The sequence below is a fragment of the Kryptolebias marmoratus genome, linkage group LG16 (genome assembly GCF_001649575.2).
Source record: "Kryptolebias marmoratus isolate JLee-2015 linkage group LG16, ASM164957v2, whole genome shotgun sequence".
In the NCBI taxonomy this organism is placed as follows: Eukaryota; Metazoa; Chordata; class Actinopteri; order Cyprinodontiformes; family Rivulidae; genus Kryptolebias; species Kryptolebias marmoratus.
This window is the reverse complement of record NC_051445.1, coordinates 761,128-779,776: the sequence shown is the minus strand read 5'-3', so window position 1 is coordinate 779,776 and position 18,649 is coordinate 761,128. Positions and strand designations below refer to the sequence as shown.

At 46.3% G+C, this 18,649-nt stretch overlaps 4 protein-coding genes across 9 annotated transcripts in view; 3 read left to right on the top strand and 1 right to left on the bottom strand.

Annotated features, from left to right (window-relative positions):
* si:ch73-95l15.5 (CDK5 regulatory subunit-associated protein 2) overlaps positions 1-4,315 on the top strand; it is an 8,285-nt gene extending 3,970 nt beyond the window's left edge. Inside the window, exons 5-11 of one of the 3 annotated variants that reach the window (XM_025002347.2) lie at positions 478-546; positions 1,153-1,296; positions 1,366-1,515; positions 1,599-1,760; positions 2,626-2,757; positions 3,076-3,267; positions 3,777-4,315. In XM_025002347.2, coding sequence (XP_024858115.1) covers positions 478-546; positions 1,153-1,296; positions 1,366-1,515; positions 1,599-1,760; positions 2,626-2,757; positions 3,076-3,267; positions 3,777-3,839 — 912 coding nt within the window. In that variant the 3' untranslated portion in view covers positions 3,840-4,315. Of the gene's footprint in view, positions 1-477; positions 547-1,152; positions 1,516-1,598; positions 1,761-2,625; positions 2,758-3,075; positions 3,268-3,776 lie in introns of all 3 variants that reach the window. The other 2 variants (XM_017439495.3, XM_037980555.1) reach the window with 2 other exon arrangements.
* Positions 4,316-5,300: 985 nt separating this feature from the next.
* On the top strand, positions 5,301-8,683 carry ccdc105 (coiled-coil domain containing 105). Of its 2 annotated transcripts, none has more exons than XM_037980459.1 (8): positions 5,301-5,577; positions 6,222-6,467; positions 6,537-6,641; positions 7,010-7,160; positions 7,649-7,815; positions 7,892-7,984; positions 8,072-8,185; positions 8,334-8,683. In XM_037980459.1, exons 1-8 carry the CDS (start codon positions 5,326-5,328, stop codon positions 8,511-8,513), a joined length of 1,308 nt encoding a protein of 435 aa, XP_037836387.1. In that variant the 5' UTR covers positions 5,301-5,325; the 3' UTR covers positions 8,514-8,683. The 2 variants fall into 2 exon arrangements, with proteins under 2 accessions (XP_037836387.1, XP_017294977.2); XM_017439488.3 differs by having other exon boundaries at positions 7,889-7,984.
* Positions 8,684-9,669: 986 nt separating this feature from the next.
* On the top strand, positions 9,670-12,857 carry zp3d.2 (zona pellucida glycoprotein 3d tandem duplicate 2). Its single transcript, XM_017439491.3, has 8 exons — positions 9,670-10,154; positions 10,578-10,693; positions 10,761-10,864; positions 11,472-11,643; positions 11,729-11,834; positions 11,912-12,000; positions 12,065-12,138; positions 12,576-12,857. The coding sequence occupies exons 1-8, from the start codon at positions 9,714-9,716 to the stop codon at positions 12,836-12,838; spliced, it is 1,365 nt and encodes a 454-aa protein (XP_017294980.1). The 5' UTR covers positions 9,670-9,713; the 3' UTR covers positions 12,839-12,857.
* Positions 12,858-13,595: 738 nt separating this feature from the next.
* fli1rs (Fli-1 proto-oncogene, ETS transcription factor-related sequence) overlaps positions 13,596-18,649 on the bottom strand; it is an 18,954-nt gene continuing 13,900 nt past the window's right edge. For 2 of the 3 annotated variants that reach the window (XM_017439482.3, XM_017439484.3), the window contains exons 6-10: positions 17,498-17,569; positions 17,330-17,389; positions 16,417-16,464; positions 14,738-14,824; positions 13,596-14,536 (exon numbers count right to left, since the gene is read on the bottom strand). In XM_017439482.3, coding sequence (XP_017294971.1) covers positions 14,013-14,536; positions 14,738-14,824; positions 16,417-16,464; positions 17,330-17,389; positions 17,498-17,569 — 791 coding nt within the window. In that variant the 3' untranslated portion in view covers positions 13,596-14,012. The remainder of the gene's footprint in view (positions 14,537-14,737; positions 14,825-16,416; positions 16,465-17,329; positions 17,390-17,497; positions 17,570-18,649) is intronic. The other variant, XM_017439483.3, reaches the window with a different exon arrangement.

Sequence of the window (18,649 nt, the reverse complement as noted above, 5' to 3'; positions counted from 1 at the left end):
GGGGGGGGGGGGGGGGGGGGGTGGACGGCGCTCTGAGCGGAGGAGGGTGTGTCTTCATTTCCTCATGAATACAGGTGCAGGTAAACACACACAGCCGCTCTCTGGAATCCTCCCCGACCGGTGCGGTTCGCCCCGGGGCCCGGCGGTCCCACGGCGGCAATCATTAACCGACCTCAGCTGTTCTGTGGGGAACACATGACCCGATCTGTCAGAATGATAAAACATCATATCAGCAGGTTTAAACAGGCAGTAAACACTGGTGAAAACTGGAGGCACCAGTCGGCTCTCGTTTAAACTCTGAATCCACCAACACCGGCTGGGCTAACCTGAAAAATCTCAAGTTTTCTTCATATTTATGACCTTCAGGTTGAGCCAAGATGGTTTTAAAAGCAAAAACAACTCTGCCAAAATAAATCAGTCTGTGAAGAGACTGTTTCTTCCTTTTAAATGAACATCAGCTCTCCTCTCTCCTTCCAGGAGGACGGCGGCAGCTTCGTGCTGCAGAGCTTCGCTCACTCCCTGCAAAGCCGGGAGCGTCTGATCCAGGTGGGTGAGACGGGTGAGGCGGGTGAGGCGGCCGTGGCTCCGGCTCAAAGCTCACAGGAATGTTGTTTGCTTTTCAAGAAGCTGCTCGGCCCTAAAGTTGCAGCACCGAGCCGACAGTCGTCCTTTATTTGAGCTGCTGCTGCTGTTTGTAAGGATTTCCAGCAGAAACCAGACTTTGGTTTGACTCAAAGACGAGCGGAGAACTCCAGATTCCCAGCAGGATTAGACACATTTATCCTTTAAATTCAAGGTGTTTACAGAAAAAGTGTTTGATTTAAATGTCGAGAGGACAGAACAGGACTGCTGACCCGGGTTGGTTCTGTTTGAAGATGACACCCATTTAATTTGTGTAAGAAAACCAAACAGATTCTGAAACAATAAAACTCAGAGAACTTTAACAGTGTCTGATCTTTATGTTAAAAATGATCCATAAACGACGCAGCGGTTCTCCCATCACCGCTGCTCATTGTGACACACTCTTCTGACTTTTAGTTTCAATCTGATGCAGAATCTTTGAATTCTTCCAAGAAATAACCCCTAAATGTCCTGAAGGAGCCGTGGAGGTCGGGTAAAGTGAGGCGTGTTTTTGTCTGTTCTGGTCTGCAGGAGTGTTTGGGTCTGATCGGAGGACTGTGTGCTCAGAGAGGAGCCGGGACCGAGCTGAGCAACAAACTGACTGAGAATCTGCAGGAGATTCTGTCCGACAACAAGGTCATCCTGGCTGGTTGTAAACGTCAGCTGCTCCCTGAGGTGTCGCCGCTCTCAGCACCAGCAGACCTTCTCCAGCTGACTGAAAATGATCTAAACTGTGATCTGCAGGCTGCTCTGGAGACGCTGCGGTCTGAAATGACCGAGAACGAGAAGAACCTGGAGAAGGAGATGGATGCCCTGAGGACGGCTGGACGGGACCGTGACAGAGACCTGGACACGCTCGCCGCGGTGCTGCAGTGCAACCAGGATGTCATCGACGTGAGAACCCTCAGAGCTGAGATGATGTGATTTCAGACGGACACGGATCGGGCTGAGCAGAACTGCGGTTCCTTCTTTCTCAGGGCCTGAGGGAAGCTCTGCAGGAGAAGGAGCGTCTGCTGAAGGAGGTGGAGAAGGAGCGCGAGCTGTGGAGACGCAGGGATGGAGCCCTGGCTGCCGTCCTGAAGGAGAAGGAGGTTCTGATCCAGAACCTCCAACAGCAGCTGGAAGCTTCAGACATGAAGGTACCCGTCCTCTGACTCCTGTCTTCGCTTCAGTTCACCGAGGTTTGAAGACTTTTGTCTTCTGGTCCTGGTTCTGGAAGGTGAAGAAATTTATCTGACAGTAGATGTTCTGAGGAGGAACCAGGAGAACATGAATGTGGTTCTGTTCTCTTCTGTTGACCGGTTTGCTGCTTCACGTCAGATCCAAATAATCTAAAAGAAGATTTTAACACCTCTTTCTTTTAAAATCATCGCTGTGGGTGTCTGGGAGCCATCTTGAACCCTTTAATTCTCCGGCACTACAGCTGTGGTTTGATTTTATTTTTTGCTCAGATCTGCAGAGGTTCCATCAGGACTCCAGAGGAACATCTTTCCTTCTGTAACCTTTCCAAACAAGCCTGTTCAGTCTTTAACTGTCCTGTCATGACCTTTGACCTTTGACCTGCTGCTTCACGGAGGTGAAACGTTAATGAAAGCCTCGGGGGAAATTAAAGCTTCACGTTTTGTTTAACTCGAACAAGTTTCTGCTCGTTGGATGTTTTATTAACTGGATTCAACGAGTTGCTTTAAAAATAAAACATTATTATTTTTATTAAGGTTGTTCCCACGATTTAAACATTTCATCTTAAAGCAGGATGAGTTTTAGATGTGATTATATTTGAATCTGTTTGTTTTGACAGAAAATAGACATGTTTTAGGTGTTTAAAAAGGAAACTCTACCTGTAATTCTGTTCAGCTGTAAGTTTGTCACATCAGCAGAGATTTATCAGTAAAATAATCATAAACTGTAGAATCTGTCATTAAAAAGTCTCTCTGATCTGTATTTCCTGCAGTTTTCTGTCAGCTTTCAGGCTGTTTGTCAGTAAATATCCTCTCTTTCTTCCAGACTCTCTCCAGCTCTGTGATTGGTCAGCAGCCCTCGGGGGGCGGGGCTGAACTGAAGGAAAACGGTGCCTTCTTGTGTCAGGAGGTCACCAAACTGACGGCAGCCCTGCAGGAGACTCAGAACCAGCTGCAGGTGAGACGAGTTCTGATCAAATTCAGTCAGGAGGAAACGAAACACAGAACATTTAAACGGACAGAACGACAGTTTGCACAAAAAATGAGCAGTTAATTTTTATACAGATGTTTTAGTTTATTATCTAAGCTTTAAATAAGCTTCAAAAACAAACCACCTTTAATCAGCTGTTTGAAGTTTGATGCTGTTATTATATTTTACTAACAAACTCCCAGATGAGCTGAAGGAGAGTTAAATTCACCGCCTGCTCCATCCAGCTGTTGCTTCAGACGAGACTGAGACATTTCTGCAGATCTGAACGGTTTTATTGTCCATCAGACGGAGCAGGAGAGTCACAGCCGGGCGGTCTCTGGCCTCACGGCCCGGCTCGGAGACCTTCAGCAGCAGCTCAGGGAGACGCAGAAGGACAGGAAGGAGGCCGAGCGGGCGTGGCAGAACCGTCGGGAGGACGGCGAGCGCGAGGACAGAAGGCTGAGGGACAGTCTGATGAAGAGGGACAAACTCATCGAGGTAAGAACAGCCGGAGAGGCTGGTTGGAAGAATTAAAGTTTCATATTTCAGGAGTTTCACCTGTGAGAACAGAGTTGATCTGCATTTTATAAACCTTTTTATGTTAGAGATGACTCTCAGCTACTACCACACCATCTGTCTGTAAACCTCAGTTAGAGCTTTGCTGTGGAGGCCATCTTGAATGAGGTTTACTTAGAGCTTGATTAAAATCTCTTCAGTGATTTATGAGACTTTCTGCCAACAGAACAAATAAAGGACACTTTATTTCCCTCCTTTCTTTGGGAACGAAGGATAAAAAGTTAATTTGCAGAATAACACAGATTATTTATATATTTAAACAAACTTTAACTCATTCATGTGTTAGAGTCTCCCCCCTGTGGCTGAAGGTGGAACTGCAGCTGTTACTCATTTAGCTTCTATAAACTCATTTATTCACTTAAACTCTTCCTGTTTGCTTCCTTCATGATCTCAGATGTTATTAGATGTTGTCTTTTTGTTCTTGGTGGCAGCAACTCCTGCTGGACGCCGAGGAGCGGGACCGTCTGTTCCAGGAGCTGCAGCAGAACCTGTAGAACAAACGAGAACCCGTGACGGCCGTCAAACACACGCTGTGATGGAGGAGGGGACGGAGGGACAGTCTTTATTTATTGTCTTGTGGAGTCGGACTCGTTTGTTTCAGAAACGTTTCTGTCTTCTTCTTGGAGTAAATTAGTTTTAAATGATTAAATCAGGCGGGAACATTTCTGACATGTGATGAATTAATAAACTTAGAGCAGATTTATTTTTCCTGAATTTATTCTTATTAGGAGCTTTTTGTGGGAGTTTGTCTTTTGGTGTTTTGTTGTTTGGAGATAAAAGTTGTTTGTTGTTGTAAATTTAACTTTTCTGCTTTTTCTGCTTCTTTAATTTGACTTTTTAGAGTTTTCCATGTTCAGATGTTTTGTATTCTTAGTCTAAGAGAATAAAACTGATCTGAAGTTAATTAGTGATGGTTAGGATTAATGACATCCTGTTGAAAGTTTTAGAATAAAATTTGATGACAATAACATTTTATTCTGCTGTTTTTGTGGTAAAGAAGTCAAAAAACATCCTGAAGGTTTTATCAACACGTCCAAAGGAATCAGTTCCACTGAATGAAGAGAAGATTGTCTTTATTTACCTTTTATTTTTGCTAAAAATATCAAAGTTTTACAACAAGAATAACAATAAAACAAACAGAAATAATAATTTAATGTTTTACATCCAGTTATTAACACTCAGATATTTTAGACAAATAATGTTTTGTGTAAAAATCTTCTGATTTTCAGGCTCAAACTCCCTCTGAAGGTTTTTATTGTTTATTTAAAGTCTTTTTTTAAACCAAGACGTTTGTCAGAAAAGAGGAAGAAAAAGATTTTAAATATTTATTTGTTTAGGACAAGACGGAAAAAACAAACTGAGTTTATAAAGACAGAAAACAAAACATGCTCTACAGTTCAAGCCTAAATCAGAATCAAGTTATTTAAAATTAAACTTTTATCATGTTTGTTCTGATCTAAACGTCTCAGCTGTTTTATTTCAGTCATTTCTGCTGAAATAAAGACAAAAACAGAGAAACACTCAAGTCTGAAGTGAACTCCTGATAAAGAAGTTATTTTTATGTTTTTCTCTTATTTTTTTCTACATTTAAATCTGGAAACTTAAAGGCACATTTATGAAGAAAAATAGTGTTTTTGTGTTTCTGGTGACTTTGAATGAATTTGAACAAACTTGATGCAGAACCTGGTTCCACAGGGTTCCTTTAAGGAATCCTGTGGAACCAGGTTCCATTCAAGACATTTTTATTGTTTTTAGTTTGTTTTTATTTTTCTGCGGCATGTCTTCACAACAACCTAAAAACAGAAATTAAAAGTAAAACAATAAAAATGTTAGAAGTTTATTTTTTAACTAAATAACCAAACCGGAAGAAGAAACCCCAGCTGGTTACTGACGCTCCGCTCCCTCTCCGCCGACCAATCAGGAGGCAGCTCGGAGGTCCCGGTCGCCATGGAAACGGGGCCCAAACAGAAAGCTGTCCTGATGCAGGTCCGGTCGGTTCCTCTCGGTTCTGTTCCCGTCGGCCCGCGGTCCTGGAGCGAAGCCACGGTCCGGTCCATCCGGCGCGCCCAGAACCTGGTCCGGGAGACCCGAACCGAGTCCCGGTCCCGGAGCGCCGGGTTCACCCCGAGAGGCTCAGCGGGACCGGCCGGAGATCAGGTCCAGGAGGAGGGGGCAGGGCGGCCTGAGCCCACCAGAACCATCAGGTCCAGAACCAGAACCGCAGGAGGAGAGGTGAGGAACCCTGAAACCGGCCTGGTCCAAATGATTCTAAAGGTTTAAAAAATGTTTTATTATTTTTTAATTAAAACTTCTGAGACTTTAAAACACCAGAATGTTTCCTGAGAGACTTTAAGCTTTTTTAACTAAAAAACTTTATTGATCTGAAGCTTCAACCAGCAGAGAAACATCCTGAGATCCTCTACAGAAAATATTAAATTATCTTCTTCTTCTTCTTCTGGCTGTTCTCTTTTCAGGGGTCTCCACAGCCAGTCCTCCTCCATCTAACTCTGTCCTCTGTGTCCTCTGCCCTCCATGTCCTCTCTAACATCATATCTGTCCTCTTTGTCTCTAACATCCTTCTGTCCCTCCTCTGGACATGTCCAAACCGTCTCAGTCTTTATCTCCCAGTCCTTCAACCTGTGCTGGACCTCTCATGTCCTCAGTCCTGATCCTGTCAGTCCTCGTCCCTCCTGAGGAGAACTCTGCTGATCTCCTCCTCGGTCACAGCTACAAATATAGAAATAAAAAAACACCCAAAGCTGACGGGATCCACCCGAAACTTTTTATAACTGAAGACATTCATGAGTGACTCAGCGTTCACACAAACAGAACCGGGTCACAGAACAGCATCCTAACGGTCTCATTCTGGTTCTCAGAGGACCGAGGGACTGAGGGAGCGGTGCGCCGCAGAGAGCGCCGCCGCCGTCGGGGACTACATGAGGAGGGTCCGGGAGGCGGAGCTCCAGCTGCGTCGGCAGGCCGGGAATGTGGCCCAGGAGGGGGTGAGGCTGCAGAGGGGGCAGGCTCAGCTGGAGAGGACGCTGCGCAGCATCAGAACCGACCTGAGCATCAACCGGAGGAGCTCGGAGAACCGGAGCAGGAGGCCGGCGGCTGCTGAGACGGTGAGTTCCTACAGCAGATCCCCGGTTCTACAGCCATCACCGAACATGGACATGTTGGTTCTGCTGCAGGACAGAGATGTTGTGGATCGATTGTTGCTGTGGGAGAGGAGAGAGCTGACCGAGCTGAACCAAGACCTGGAGGGGGCCCTGAAGGCCTCGCTGAGCCGACTGCAGGTGACTCACAGAATCCTGGTTCCGTCAGGTCCACTTTACCTCTGAGACCTGCTGATCTGACCCCTTTGATCTGACCCCTGTGATCTGACCCCCTTTGATCTGACCTCTCTGATCTGACCCCTCTAATTTGACCCCCTTTGATTTTACCCCTCTGATCCGACCCCTGTGATCTGACCCCTTTTGATCTGACCTCTCTAATCTGACCCCCTTTGATTTTACCCCTCTGATCTGACCCCTTTGGTGTGATCCTCTTTGATCTGACCTCTCTGATGACCCTCTTTGATCTTCAGGTTGTTTGGGGTTTAAAGTTGTTGTTTCAGAAACTAGAAAAGAACCTTCAGAACCAATTGTGTTTTTGTGCCGTTCAGGTTCTGGGTGAGAGCAGCAGGCAGCTTCTGAACTGGGCCAATGAGAGAGCTCGGGTGTTGGATCTGGTGCCTCGTGGAGGTTCTGCTGGATCAAACGGTACCACCACTAGGACCGTCGTTAAAACGGACCCCAGCAGCTGCTTTACCCCAGGTCTGTTCTGGGTTCACTGAAGGCAGAAAAAACATGGTCTTTACTGCCATCAGAACCCTGATCCAGGTCCAGAACCATCACAGAACCCTGATCCAGGTCCAGAACCACCATAGAACCGGGCCTTTGGACTTCTTGCTGACAACAGTCTGGATGCTTCGTTTTCTCTTTGGTCCATTTCTTCCAACAAAGTTCTGGAATCCTGACCCGGATCCGGGTCTCCACTGTGTGATGGTCCGACCCAGATGGAGCCCAGAGAAGTCGGCGCCGCCTCTGGACCGGGTCAGCATCAGTGACATCTGTGACGTAACTCTGGACTGTAGAACCTGAGAAAAGGTTCCCAAAGTATCCCTGGTCCATGAGGTTCTATCAGCTGTTGGTTCTGTGGGTCTGTGTGGTTCTGTAAGTCCAGGTGGTTCTGTCAGGTGTCAGTGTGGTTCTGAACCAGGTAAAGAACCTGCACCAACCGGCTGTCCTGTTGGTTCTTGCAGAACGTAAACAGGTTTTGGAGTCGTCCCTTTCGGCCGTCCGTGAGTCGCAGCTGCTGAGGGAGAACATCAGGAACCTGCTGAGCAGAACCGCCCGCAGGCAGAACTCTGCTCACCGGACTGTCAACGACGGGCTGATCAAGAAGATCGCAGAGACCATCAGTCTGCAGGTAGGCGCCGGATTGTTGGAGGAATGAATGAAAGAAGTCCAACGTGGCGCTGAGGTGATTCTGTGTTTCACAGCAGCGGCTGGCTGTAGCATCTGCAGCCTCCAGGCAGGCTGCCTTCAGGAAGCAGAGACAGACAAACCGGATTCGCTACAGCCTGGACAGGGCCCAGGTGAGAGTCCAGCACCTTTAGACTCGGCGCTCAGCGCTCACTCTGTTTAACCAGAAAACATCAACAATCCAGTGTTTTAACGTTCAGGGTCCAGAGTGCCGCGGGGACGTCTCGTCCGGGGACAAACTGGACAGACCTCTGGTCCAGGTTTATCAGAGACACCTGGGGACTCAGTTACCTGAAGCTGCTGACATCAGACAGGTAGATGCTTGCATCATTTATGTCTTATTTATTAACACTGTTCTTTTCTTAGATTTCTACATTTAAGCTGTTCGTGTTTTTAAAGCAGCCCTCAGAGGCTGAAGCTCCACCTCTCGTCTCAGCGCCTGACGTGTTTCCTGTCCTTCAGGGCGGAGCGGCGATCCGGCGCCGTCTGGAGTCCTCTGAGGGCGACCTGCTGAGGCTGCAGAGCTCGTGTCGGCAGCTGATGGACGACCTGCGAGGGAAGACGGCAGCAGCTCAGGTGGATGAAGCTGTGGTTCGAATGAGGCGGCAGCAGGTGGACAGGAAGGGGCGTGGTCAACTCTGAGCTGCAGGTGGGGTCACAGGAGGACAGGAAGGGGCGTGGTCTGAGCTGCAGGTGGGGTCACAGGAGGAGGCAGGTGGACAGGAAGGGGCGTGGTCTGAGCTGCAGGTGGGGTCACAGGAGGAGGCAGGTGGACAGGAAGGGGCGTGGTCTGAGCTGCAGGTGGGGTCACAGGAGGACAGGAAGGGGCGTGGTCTGAGCTGCAGGTGGGGTCACAGGAGGAGGCAGGTGGACAGGAAGGGGCGTGGTCTGAGCTGCAGGAGGACACAGGAGGACAGGAAGGGGCGTGGTCTGAGCTGCAGGTGGGGTCACAGGAGGAGGCAGGTGGACAGGAAGGGGCGTGGTCTGAGCTGCAGGTGGGGTCACAGGAGGAGGCAGGTGGACAGGAAGGGGCGTGGTCTGAGCTGCAAATATAAACTTAAGTCCAGGACACAGCTCCACTGCCTTAAACATATTTCTCCTTCTAAATGATTTAAAACATTTGACTTTGATTAATGTGACTTTTCTTTATTTAACCAGGTTCTAAAAATGTTCAATAAAATAACTGACTTGGGAAACTGAATTATTGGTTTTTGTTTTAATCTGAATCAACAAACATCTTTTTAGTGAATTAAAGCTGTTTTAAAATGACTGAAATGATCGTTTTGTCCATCAGCTGTTTGTCTTCAGGTCACCTGACGTCAGGAAGTCTCCGTCCTTCGTTAGGAGAGAACATTTAATGATCTGTTTTTATTTAATTATCTGATTTTATTTAAAATAAAACAGTTTACAGATTAGAGTCTAAAGTCTGAACGAATCCTCTGAAATTAAACCTGAACGGATCGTTAAATCATGGAGAGAATTATCAGAAGGAACCTGCAGGTTGTCCTTCAGAACCTGCAGCTACAGGGGCGATGATGATGATGATGATGATGATGATGATGATGATGATGATGGAGCTGTTTCTGGTCTTCATCCTGATCTGAAGTTGAACATTTTATTCATCGGTTCTAAAACGTTTTCTTGAATTTCGGCCCAAAGTTTGACCGACAGACCATAATACTTTCAGATTTAAAAGAGTTCTCTTCAGATTGGGGTTCCAGAAGGCTGTGGTACCGGTACCGGCCTGTGGGCGGCGCCGCTGAGCTGCTGGTTCTCCACCAGGTGATTCTAATTGGACCTTAAAGCAGAAGAACCTCCCAGGTGAGCCAGAACCCAGAGAACATGTTGAAGCTGCTCCTGCTCCTCCTGATCTTCTCCTCTGAAGGAACCTCTGACACCCACACGAACCAGAACCGGGGGAAAACCCCGACCCTGCTCCAGGACCGGTACCTGAGCCTGCCCATGTTCCTGGACTCGGACCTGCCGCTGGTCCACAGGGACTTCTTCTCGCCGGCCAGAGGTTCGGGCCAGGAGCCGCTCCCCGGCCCGGTTCGGCAGCTGCTGCTCCCGGCGTGGACCGACACCGAACCGCGCAGCCTGTCCGGGGTCACCGTGAGGACCTCCTGTGAGCGGAACCGGATGCGGCTGCAGGTGGACCGGAACATCCTGGGCCTCGGGCAGCCGGTGGCCCACCTGAGACTGGGCTCGTGCCGAGTCAGCAGAACCACCGCGGATCACCTGTACTTCGAGCACGAGCTGCACGGCTGCGGAACCAAACGGAAGGTGAGTTCTGAGGAGCAGGACCCGTGGTTCCGGACCGGACCGGACCGGACCGACGGTGGCCCGCGGGCCATGAAGGAAGGAAGAAAAACTAAAACCAATCAAATCTGCAGAAAACAGGAACTTCCGGTTGGGTTTTCCACATGATCACGTGATCTTCAGGTTTTATTTGAATAAATAAATAAAACTTAAACCTGAAATAAACAAAACAAGTAATTAAAGTTTTAAATCCAAACATAAAATAATATTTCCTCCTGCTCTGGGTTCTGAGGAGTCCACAGAAAACTGTCCTAAAAAGAATCAATCAGAATAAAGTTCTGGTCCTGGTTCTGGTTCGGCCCGGTTCAAAGGCTTCTGGTTTTAACTACAGCAGGTCTGTTTGTTTGAGGCTTATTTTCTGCTCTGTGTTTCTGTCTGCCTCTTCAGATGCTTGATAACCGGATCGTTTACTTCAACGAGCTGCGATACGAGCCTCCAGAACCAACCGGACCCATCAGGCGGGCCGCGGCCTTCAGGCTGCCGGTGGCGTGTTACTTCAACAGGTGAGTCCTGCTGAGCGCCTCCGTTTGGCCCCAATCCTGCTCAACCTTTGTGTTTTAATCTGCGCAGGTTTGTTTACTCGTATAAAATCGGATACAAGCCGGAGGTCCAGATCCGCAAAGTGGTGAAGAAGATGAAGAACGCAGCGAAATTTGTTCTGACGCCGCGAAACGGTAAAAACGGTTTCATCAGACGGCTTCTGGTTCCACCTAACAGGAAGTGTCTCTGAAGAGAAGAACGGTGTTCAGGGGCGCCAACAAGAGGGGGGCCGGGGGGGGCCTTCATTAATCTGCCTGCCCCCCCCTTACTGTTAGCAAAATATCTCCAGAACCACCTGATTGATTTTAGTTAAACTCTCAGAAATTAATCAAAGGATGGAATTCTGATTATTGTTTGGAGTCGACTCAATCCAAGATGGCCGCCACGGCTAATTAACTTTAACAAGCACAAACATTGTTGTAAATAGATTGGAAATAATTTTAGGGGGGAATAAATGTTCAACCTCATCATTTTATCCGATCAGCTCCACCCTTCTGTCCAAATATGGTCACTTCCTGTTCCAGCACTTTAACTCAGACACCATCTTTAATCCTTAATTCAAAACATCAGCAGCAGTTTGTTCAGAGTTTTTGTTTTGTCCAGTTAAATAATTTAGTGTTTTTACGCAGTAAAAGCAAACAAGCTGAAGTTTAATTTTAACTCAAGTAAAACTGTAAAATATGTTTTTAAAAAGTGAGAATTGTGGGTTAATTTGAATGAAATGTTTGGTTTGTACCGCAGCTGAGTGGGAGGAGCTCTCTCCCTCCCATCACTACGTTCTCGGAGAACCAATGTTCTTCGAGGCCGAGTCGGTTCTGTCCGACGGAGAGAGGCTTTACGTCAACACGTGTTACGTAACTCCTGAGAAGTCCCACACGTCCACGCCGCGGTATCCTGTCATAAAAAACTTTGGGTAACCGATTTTTATTCGAAGAAAAGTGACGATTCGAAGACGGTTTCTTGTCTCACGGTTTGTTTCTGTTCCTCTGGCGATGAAGGTGTATGGTTGAAGGTAAGATCAGCCGATCCAGGTTCTTCCCTCATAAGAACAGTTCTGTCCGGTTCTCCGTCGACGCTTTTCTGTTCAAAGGAATGACGGGTCAGGTGAGCACACCGCTTCAGGTGGGAAACACTCGTTAGTGAAGAATGAACCTTTGACCTGGTTTGTGTTTGTCGTGCAGCAGCTCTACATGTTCTGCTCCATGTTTGTGGGCGGGTCGGACCCGACGCCGACCGCCAAGTCCTGCAACTACGAGCCAAAGAACCAGAGGTCCGTTTCTCCCAGGAGGACATTTAAAGAAGTTCTTCATCGTTAACTTGTTGCTGATTTTCAGATGGGTGGAGGTGTCGGGATCGAGCTCGGTTTGTGATTGTTGTGACTCCAGCTGCAGCTCGGATCATCCTGCAGGTGAGTCGGAACGTCTGGTTCTGGTTCCTTCAGATGAACCCAAGTCCAGCTGCCATGTTGTTTTTAGAGAGAAGAGGCTTTGACCTTTGACCTGCTGAGTGAGGCTTCTAGAGTCTGAGATGGAGCTCATGTCTCTGAGCACTGCACGGTCTGACCTTCAGGGTGAATCTGTCCTAAATGTCTCCTCTTGTGAATAATGTTCCTCTCTGTAAAATGATGGACTCCAGTTTGACCTTTGACCCTTCATTCATTAATCCTGATGCAGCAGCTGCCTCTCTGAGGTCATTGCTGATGTCTTTCCGCCCTGGCGTTGTGTTAACCCACCTGGAGCTCCGGAGCAGCAGAACCTGCTGTTTTTCTGAAGTTGGTTGTTTCTTTGAGGAAATGAACATTTTGTCAGAACTGGATATTAAAATTAATTATTTTTTTCTCCTCAGAGACCCAAACGATCAGCAGCACGTCTTGGTCAATAGATCCTACGGTGAGGTCCGCCTCCACGGCAAAGATGGCTGAAGGGACGTTTCTGATGGGCGGGGGGAGGGAGACGGAGCTGCAGTGGCCAATCAGAGGTGGAGGGGTGGCGTGGGCGGAGGAGGAAGGTGAGGAGAAGCAGGTGAAGGGCTCTGCTGTGGTGGAGGAGGAGGAGGAGGTCTCCAAACCTGGCAGAGTGTTTGAGGATTTATTTGATTTTGACAAATAAAGTCGACATGTGAACTGTGTTTAACTCTGAGGTTTAATTTATAGCGTAAAGAATTTAACATGTAGTATCATCACATGTTTAATTACTGGATATGTGACACTCAGGATCTGTCAAATTATAATTAATTTCAACACCTTAATCTGATTCCTTACCAGTTATTATGGATAATTATGGCTTTTCTGATCTTGGATCAGTTTTTATGAAGCTAAACCTGAACCAACATTTTACTTCAACTCGGCTGAAATTAGAGATTTAAAATTAATATTTAACATTAATATTTAATATTTATTTGATGCAAACTCGCTGCAGTGTTCAGAGTTATCGGTTCAGGTCCACAGAAATTAGAAAACAGAACCAGGAAACTGTTGGAGAGCTGAAGCAGCTCCTGCCTGAACCTCCAACATCCATCCTTTATAATGATCCACGCTGACAAAACAGACCTCAGTTTCACCATCAGAATCTCGTTTGTGGGGAAATCTTTCAGTGTTTTGTGAATTTCGTCCGCCTCGTTCGATTCATCACAACCAAACGGCTCATAATTCCTTCATGATTCATGGTCAAGCTGCACGTTTCGCTGCAGCGGGACGAGTAACGGATCACAGGTGAATATTAATAAAGGAGAATAAAAACTATTGGTCTTTAGATTATTAAAAAATACAAATGCAAACATTAAATCGTCCCATTTAAGTTTCTGCAAACTGTATTTTTAAGAAAAGTAAGCTTGTTAAACATGAGGTCTTTAAGAAAAAAACAAGCATTTTTTTATCTTGATATAATGTGTAAATGTTTATTGTTACATGAAAACAACAATTCTGTACAACTTGTTTTACAAAAAGTTGGGATGTGATAACTGCAGTTTGGATCTGTGACATGAAAACAATCGACCGTTTTTATACCCGGCGCTGTCAAACAAAGTTCTTTACAAACAGTGAAAATCTTAACTGAATGATTACACGGTGTGGTCTGAATGTTCAGAAACCCTCGGGAGAGTCCAACCCTCGCCCTCTGTTCGGTTTGAGAAGGAATACGCCAAAGACGACGGGATAATGCCTTTGAGAATTTGGGCCGTAGCGTCATTTCACCTTCTGTTCAGACGGGTTGGGCTCAGGTGCCTCTGGGATCCAGCACACTTGGGTTCCTCTCCTGTTTGTCCCGTTCCGGTGCCGCCGCCGCCTCAGTAGTACGAGCTCAGGTGGGAGTGGGCGGCCGGGTGTCGGGTCATGGGCGATCCGGGGTAGATCGGGCTGCTGGGTGAGCTCCAGTACGTAGACGGAGCCCCGAAAAAGTTCCCGGGGGAGATGGGCATGGACGGAGGATGGCTGCTCATGTAGTTCATTTTGGGCTGGTGGCTGTGGTACTGCTGCACGTACGGCATCTCAGTCTGGTACTTAACAATCCCGCTGTCCGCCGCGTGGTTCTGATGCGCCTGCGAGATGCCCTGGAAGTCGAACTTGTAGGCGTAGCGCTTGCCGTGCACCTTGGTCATGATGTTCTTGTCATAGTAGTAGCGCAGGGCGCGGCTCAGCTTGTCGTAGTTCATGTTGGGCTTGCTCTTGCGCTCGCCCCAGCGCTTGGCCACCTCGTCCGGGTCGGTCATCTTGAACTCGCCGTTGGTGCCCTCCCAGGTGATGATGCCGGCGTTGTTGCTGTCGGACAGGAGCTCCAGCAGGAACTGCCACAGCTGGATCTGCCCCGAACCTGCGAGGAGACGTGAAGCGTTAAGGCAGGAGCTCCGACCCTGACAGCAAACCTCCACACAGAAGAAGCTGTTTCCTCTGGGCTCAGTATCTTTGGTTTTCTAACTTCAAACCACAGCTAAAATGTTAGTAAAGGATGTTAGTAGGACACAGATCTACCAAATGTGACCTTTTCACTGTGTGTCTTGGGGCAGAAACCTACCCACAGGCCTGTGAGCGCTGGGGTCAGGCAGCTTGTACGGACTTTGTTTGCCTGTTCGGTTCTTGGACGAGCCGAGGGCTTGGCCTTCTGTGAGGAAACAGCAGGGCAGACAGTCATTTAGGTGAGCTGGAAGCCAGATTTCAGGTCCGGTCGAGATGTTTTAGTTCAGAAAGATTCCTGACGGAGTGAAATAACCCCAAAACTCTGAGCAGCTGATAAGAGCTGGTCATGGACGACAGAAAGAAATGAACTTTGATGCTGGATGCTGGAACACGGGATCAGCTTTTATGGAAAAGCCTCATTTTCACTCTGAATCTTTTAGTTTAACCCTTAAATGGTTCTAAAAATCATCAACTATCTTCTATAAAACCCAAAAGGAAATTAAATGTTTGTAATCATCAAAGCCATACTCTTACTGTAAAGAGTATCTACCTGCTTTATTTTGAAATTCCAGGTTAAAACCTCTTCCTGTTTGCAGTTTTTTGAACCTAATTAAAAACTTCTGCAGAAACTATTTTATTTTTAACCTTAAGGTTCTAATAATTAAAATAAATTCAGGTTCTGCAAGATTAATGGGTCAGCTATGATGGAATAATAAGAGATCTGCTGAGTCACTGGTTGCCGTGGTGATTTCCGCCTTTTTTGGGGGGGGGAGCAGGAGGAGGAGGCGGAGCTTACAGCCCCCTTCTCCTCATCAAACAGACAGAAACACAAACTAGAAATTGAGCCTCGAACAATTTAACAAACTGAAAGTTTAGATTCTTCTGTAGTGTTTTATGGAGGAGATCTTCACTTTCAGCTATGAAGAGAAAACTCTGAGCTCAGATATAATGGAAGTCAATGAGAGTTTGGGGCTGTGACCTCTGACCTCCGGGGGGATTTGTGATAAAACCATCAGTCCTCCGGCAGAGAGACACTGAGTGGAAACTGTATATAAACTTTAAAATTTGAGGGAGTAAAGAGTTTTTGGAATGTTGAAGGTTAGTTTAACATCAATGTGGTAAAATCTGTAAAAATCCTTAAAGCTCTAAAACCTGAGTTCAGTTTCTGTTTAAACTCTGATGTTTCTGCTGTGAAGTCTGATCTGCTGCTTTGGGTTTATCTGCTACTAAAAGTTATTTTAAACCTTTCCTAACTGAGACGCACATGTTGATGTAGTTTAAGACGGACGCCAAAGAGAGGAGGTTGGTCTTTTATTGGCTCTCTTGTGTCTCTATTTTTGCATCTAGATCTTATAAATATGAGAACATCTGTTTTTTTTCTGTTTTTCTTTTACTGCGGAGTTAAATTCAGAATGATTGTGTAAAAGATTCTGCAGATAAAACCCCAAGAATAACATCATGAAATAAGCCCTGTAACGGACAGGAAGGCAGCTTTGGTGCTGATGGTTTCACGTTGCAGTTAAAAGATGAGAAACCTCATTTTGCACCAGCTGTAGATGAGCTGACTGATTGAAATAAGTGACAACAATCAGTTCCAGTTGAAGCTAATTTCTTCTAAGCCAGTCATTTGTGATCTGCACTACTCGACCGGACCTTTTGTTTTGGTTGAAACATGACGCAGATTTATACACGAGTGAAGATGTGCCAGCCCTTTTTGTTTTTACTCTTTGTGCCAAAGCAGACAGTGTAAAGGCCTCATTGGTCTCATCTTGGTCCTCAGAGGTTTTGGGTTCTTACCTGGGTTGGCCAGTCGGCTGCTGATGGGCCCTAATGTCTGATACGGGTCTGTAGAGAAGAGAAAAATAAAATGTTTTTAAAACGTTTCACTCTGCATCTGTTCTTATTTAAGCTACTTGGTAAACCTCATCATTGGTGTTTTTTCTCTTTTTAATAAAGCTTTGAGAAGTTTAAAAACAAGCCAAGAGTTGGAGCTTCAAATATCACAGTGGAGCATGGGGGCAGTGTATTCATGACGTGGGACCTTGGTGGTGGAGGATTTGGAGCAGGACTGGCCTCAGATGGAAACGTGGAAACGAGTAGCTCAGACTGTTATCAGCATCTCAGGAGGTCCGAGAAGCAGGAAAACCTGTTTAATGAGGACTGAGAGTCCAGCAGCATCAGGACCGCTGCGGCGTTAAAGGTGGATAATTACCAACCAGCCAGGTTCTTAACGGAGATCAAGATCCTCATCTGGTGTTAATCAGAACTCAGTCCTGAATCATCCTTCATGTCTTCATATTTTCCTCCTAATGGTCTCAATCAGAAGTTCAGACTTTCTGAGGATCATTTAGAGTTTTTCTTGTTGATCAAGAGTTTAAAAGAAAATCCTGGTCAGGACCCAAAGAGGACCAGTTTCTGTTTCCTGATGTCCACTTCAGACTGAGCAGAAGACAGGTGGACTCTTCAGCTCCACCTTAAGGAATCTCAGAAGCAAAATGTCTTCAAGAATAGAAGATAAGTCCTGTTGTCTTTGATTCAAACGACCCCAGCCTGCTGATGCTACATTACTGCATTTTAAGCTATATTTTATTATATTAGAGTGTTGTTTGCAGCTTTGAGAAGTTTTATCTCTTGGAAACCAAAAACTAACCTTCTGAGATTAAAATTTAAATTGAGCTTTTATTTTTACTTGGACACATTTTGTTTGTACCTTGCACAATCCTTGCAGGCTCTGTGATCCTCGTGCTGTGTTGTTGCTCAATTGGAGAACCTGGAAATAAATAAATCTTGTTACTAAACTTTATGCAAAAGCGCGTCACGCTCGGGTGAATCCACCACGACTATCAGTTTCGTCTCACGGAGGGTTTTTTTGTCGCACCTTTGGGCACAGCAGCAGTCATGGTGTTTGGTGGCCAGCTGTTCCTGCGGCTGATCTCATCAAAACCGCTTTCTGCACAGAGACACGAAAACAAAAAGGATGAGGCTCATCAGATAGAGCAGCACAAAGCATGTCTGAAGTGGACACGGCTCAGATTCAGGAGGAAGGAAGGAACCGGACACCAGCACAAGAGTTCTGGGCTCTGAAGATGACCCAGAGTTTCTTGGATGAGCCTCCTTTTGTTCGGACCAGCGCAGGATTGTGTCCCAGGAGCAGGACCCGTACCCCCCATTTCCTCTGCCGGTGCAGCTGCTTCCTGTCTGAAACTGCCTGTTGAGTTTTGGACTCAACAGAAGTTTACGTTGTGCCAGGGAGCCTTTTCGACGTTCAGAAACCGAGTTAAGATGGTTCTGAAAGTCAAACCTTTATTCTAAATCTTTACATCATTTCAGAGGTTCCTCCGGTTCTGTGTGACCCGAGATCTACGTTTGAATTCGCAGCAGAGTGCAGGACCGACAGGAAACGGTGGCAGCAAATGCAAAAAGTCGACATGCAAACTAAGTCATCACTGAAGGCAACTTTTTCACTTTTTCTGCCTCAGAAATCTAAACGAATTTAAAGCAGTCCTGAAATATTCTCTCATGCTGCAGAAAAATGCCCCGATTAACTAATTAATACAGTTTATGTTGAATTTTATTATCTAACTTGTGTAGTTTGACCTTTCAGAAGATCCCCAGGGTAGGGTTTACTGATTTCAGCATATTGTTAATCTCTTTGGGCTTCGAGGCATATTTTGAATAAAGCTGCTGTGTTTACAGGATGTTACTCATTCTGCTCACAAATGTGTGAAAAATAACACCGTTGGCAGTTTTTTTTGTTTTTACACACATTGGTGTTTGTTTTAAAATTCACCTGCAGCTGATGAGAAAAATTCAGCAGAACAGATTATCTGAGACTGTAATTATTCCTCCGGGGACGAAAATGTAAAAATTTTAATTTAATTTAATTTTAAATTTAAAATTTACAGGCAAGGCTCTAAACCTGGTCCTGTTGGAGCTCTAAACCTGGTCCTGTTGGAGCTCTAAACCTGGTCCTGTTGGAGCTCTAAACCTGGTCCTGTTGGAGCTCTAAACCTGGTCCTGTTGGAGCTCT

Bases quoted from the DNA above. Each gene is read 5' to 3' on its own strand.
- ccdc105 (XM_017439488.3), top strand. From the start codon at position 5,326: ATGCAGGTCCGGTCGGTTCCTCTCGGTTCTGTTCCCGTCGGCCCGCGG. The intron at 6,468-6,536 runs GTGAGTTCCTAC...GTTCTGCTGCAG, and splicing joins GGCCGGCGGCTGCTGAGACG to GACAGAGATGTTGTGGATCG. The intron at 6,642-7,009 runs GTGACTCACAGA...TGTGCCGTTCAG, and splicing joins CCTCGCTGAGCCGACTGCAG to GTTCTGGGTGAGAGCAGCAG.
- zp3d.2 (XM_017439491.3), top strand. From the start codon at position 9,714: ATGTTGAAGCTGCTCCTGCTCCTCCTGATCTTCTCCTCTGAAGGAACC. The intron at 10,155-10,577 runs GTGAGTTCTGAG...CTGCCTCTTCAG, and splicing joins GCTGCGGAACCAAACGGAAG to ATGCTTGATAACCGGATCGT. The intron at 10,865-11,471 runs GTAAAAACGGTT...TTTGTACCGCAG, and splicing joins TGTTCTGACGCCGCGAAACG to CTGAGTGGGAGGAGCTCTCT.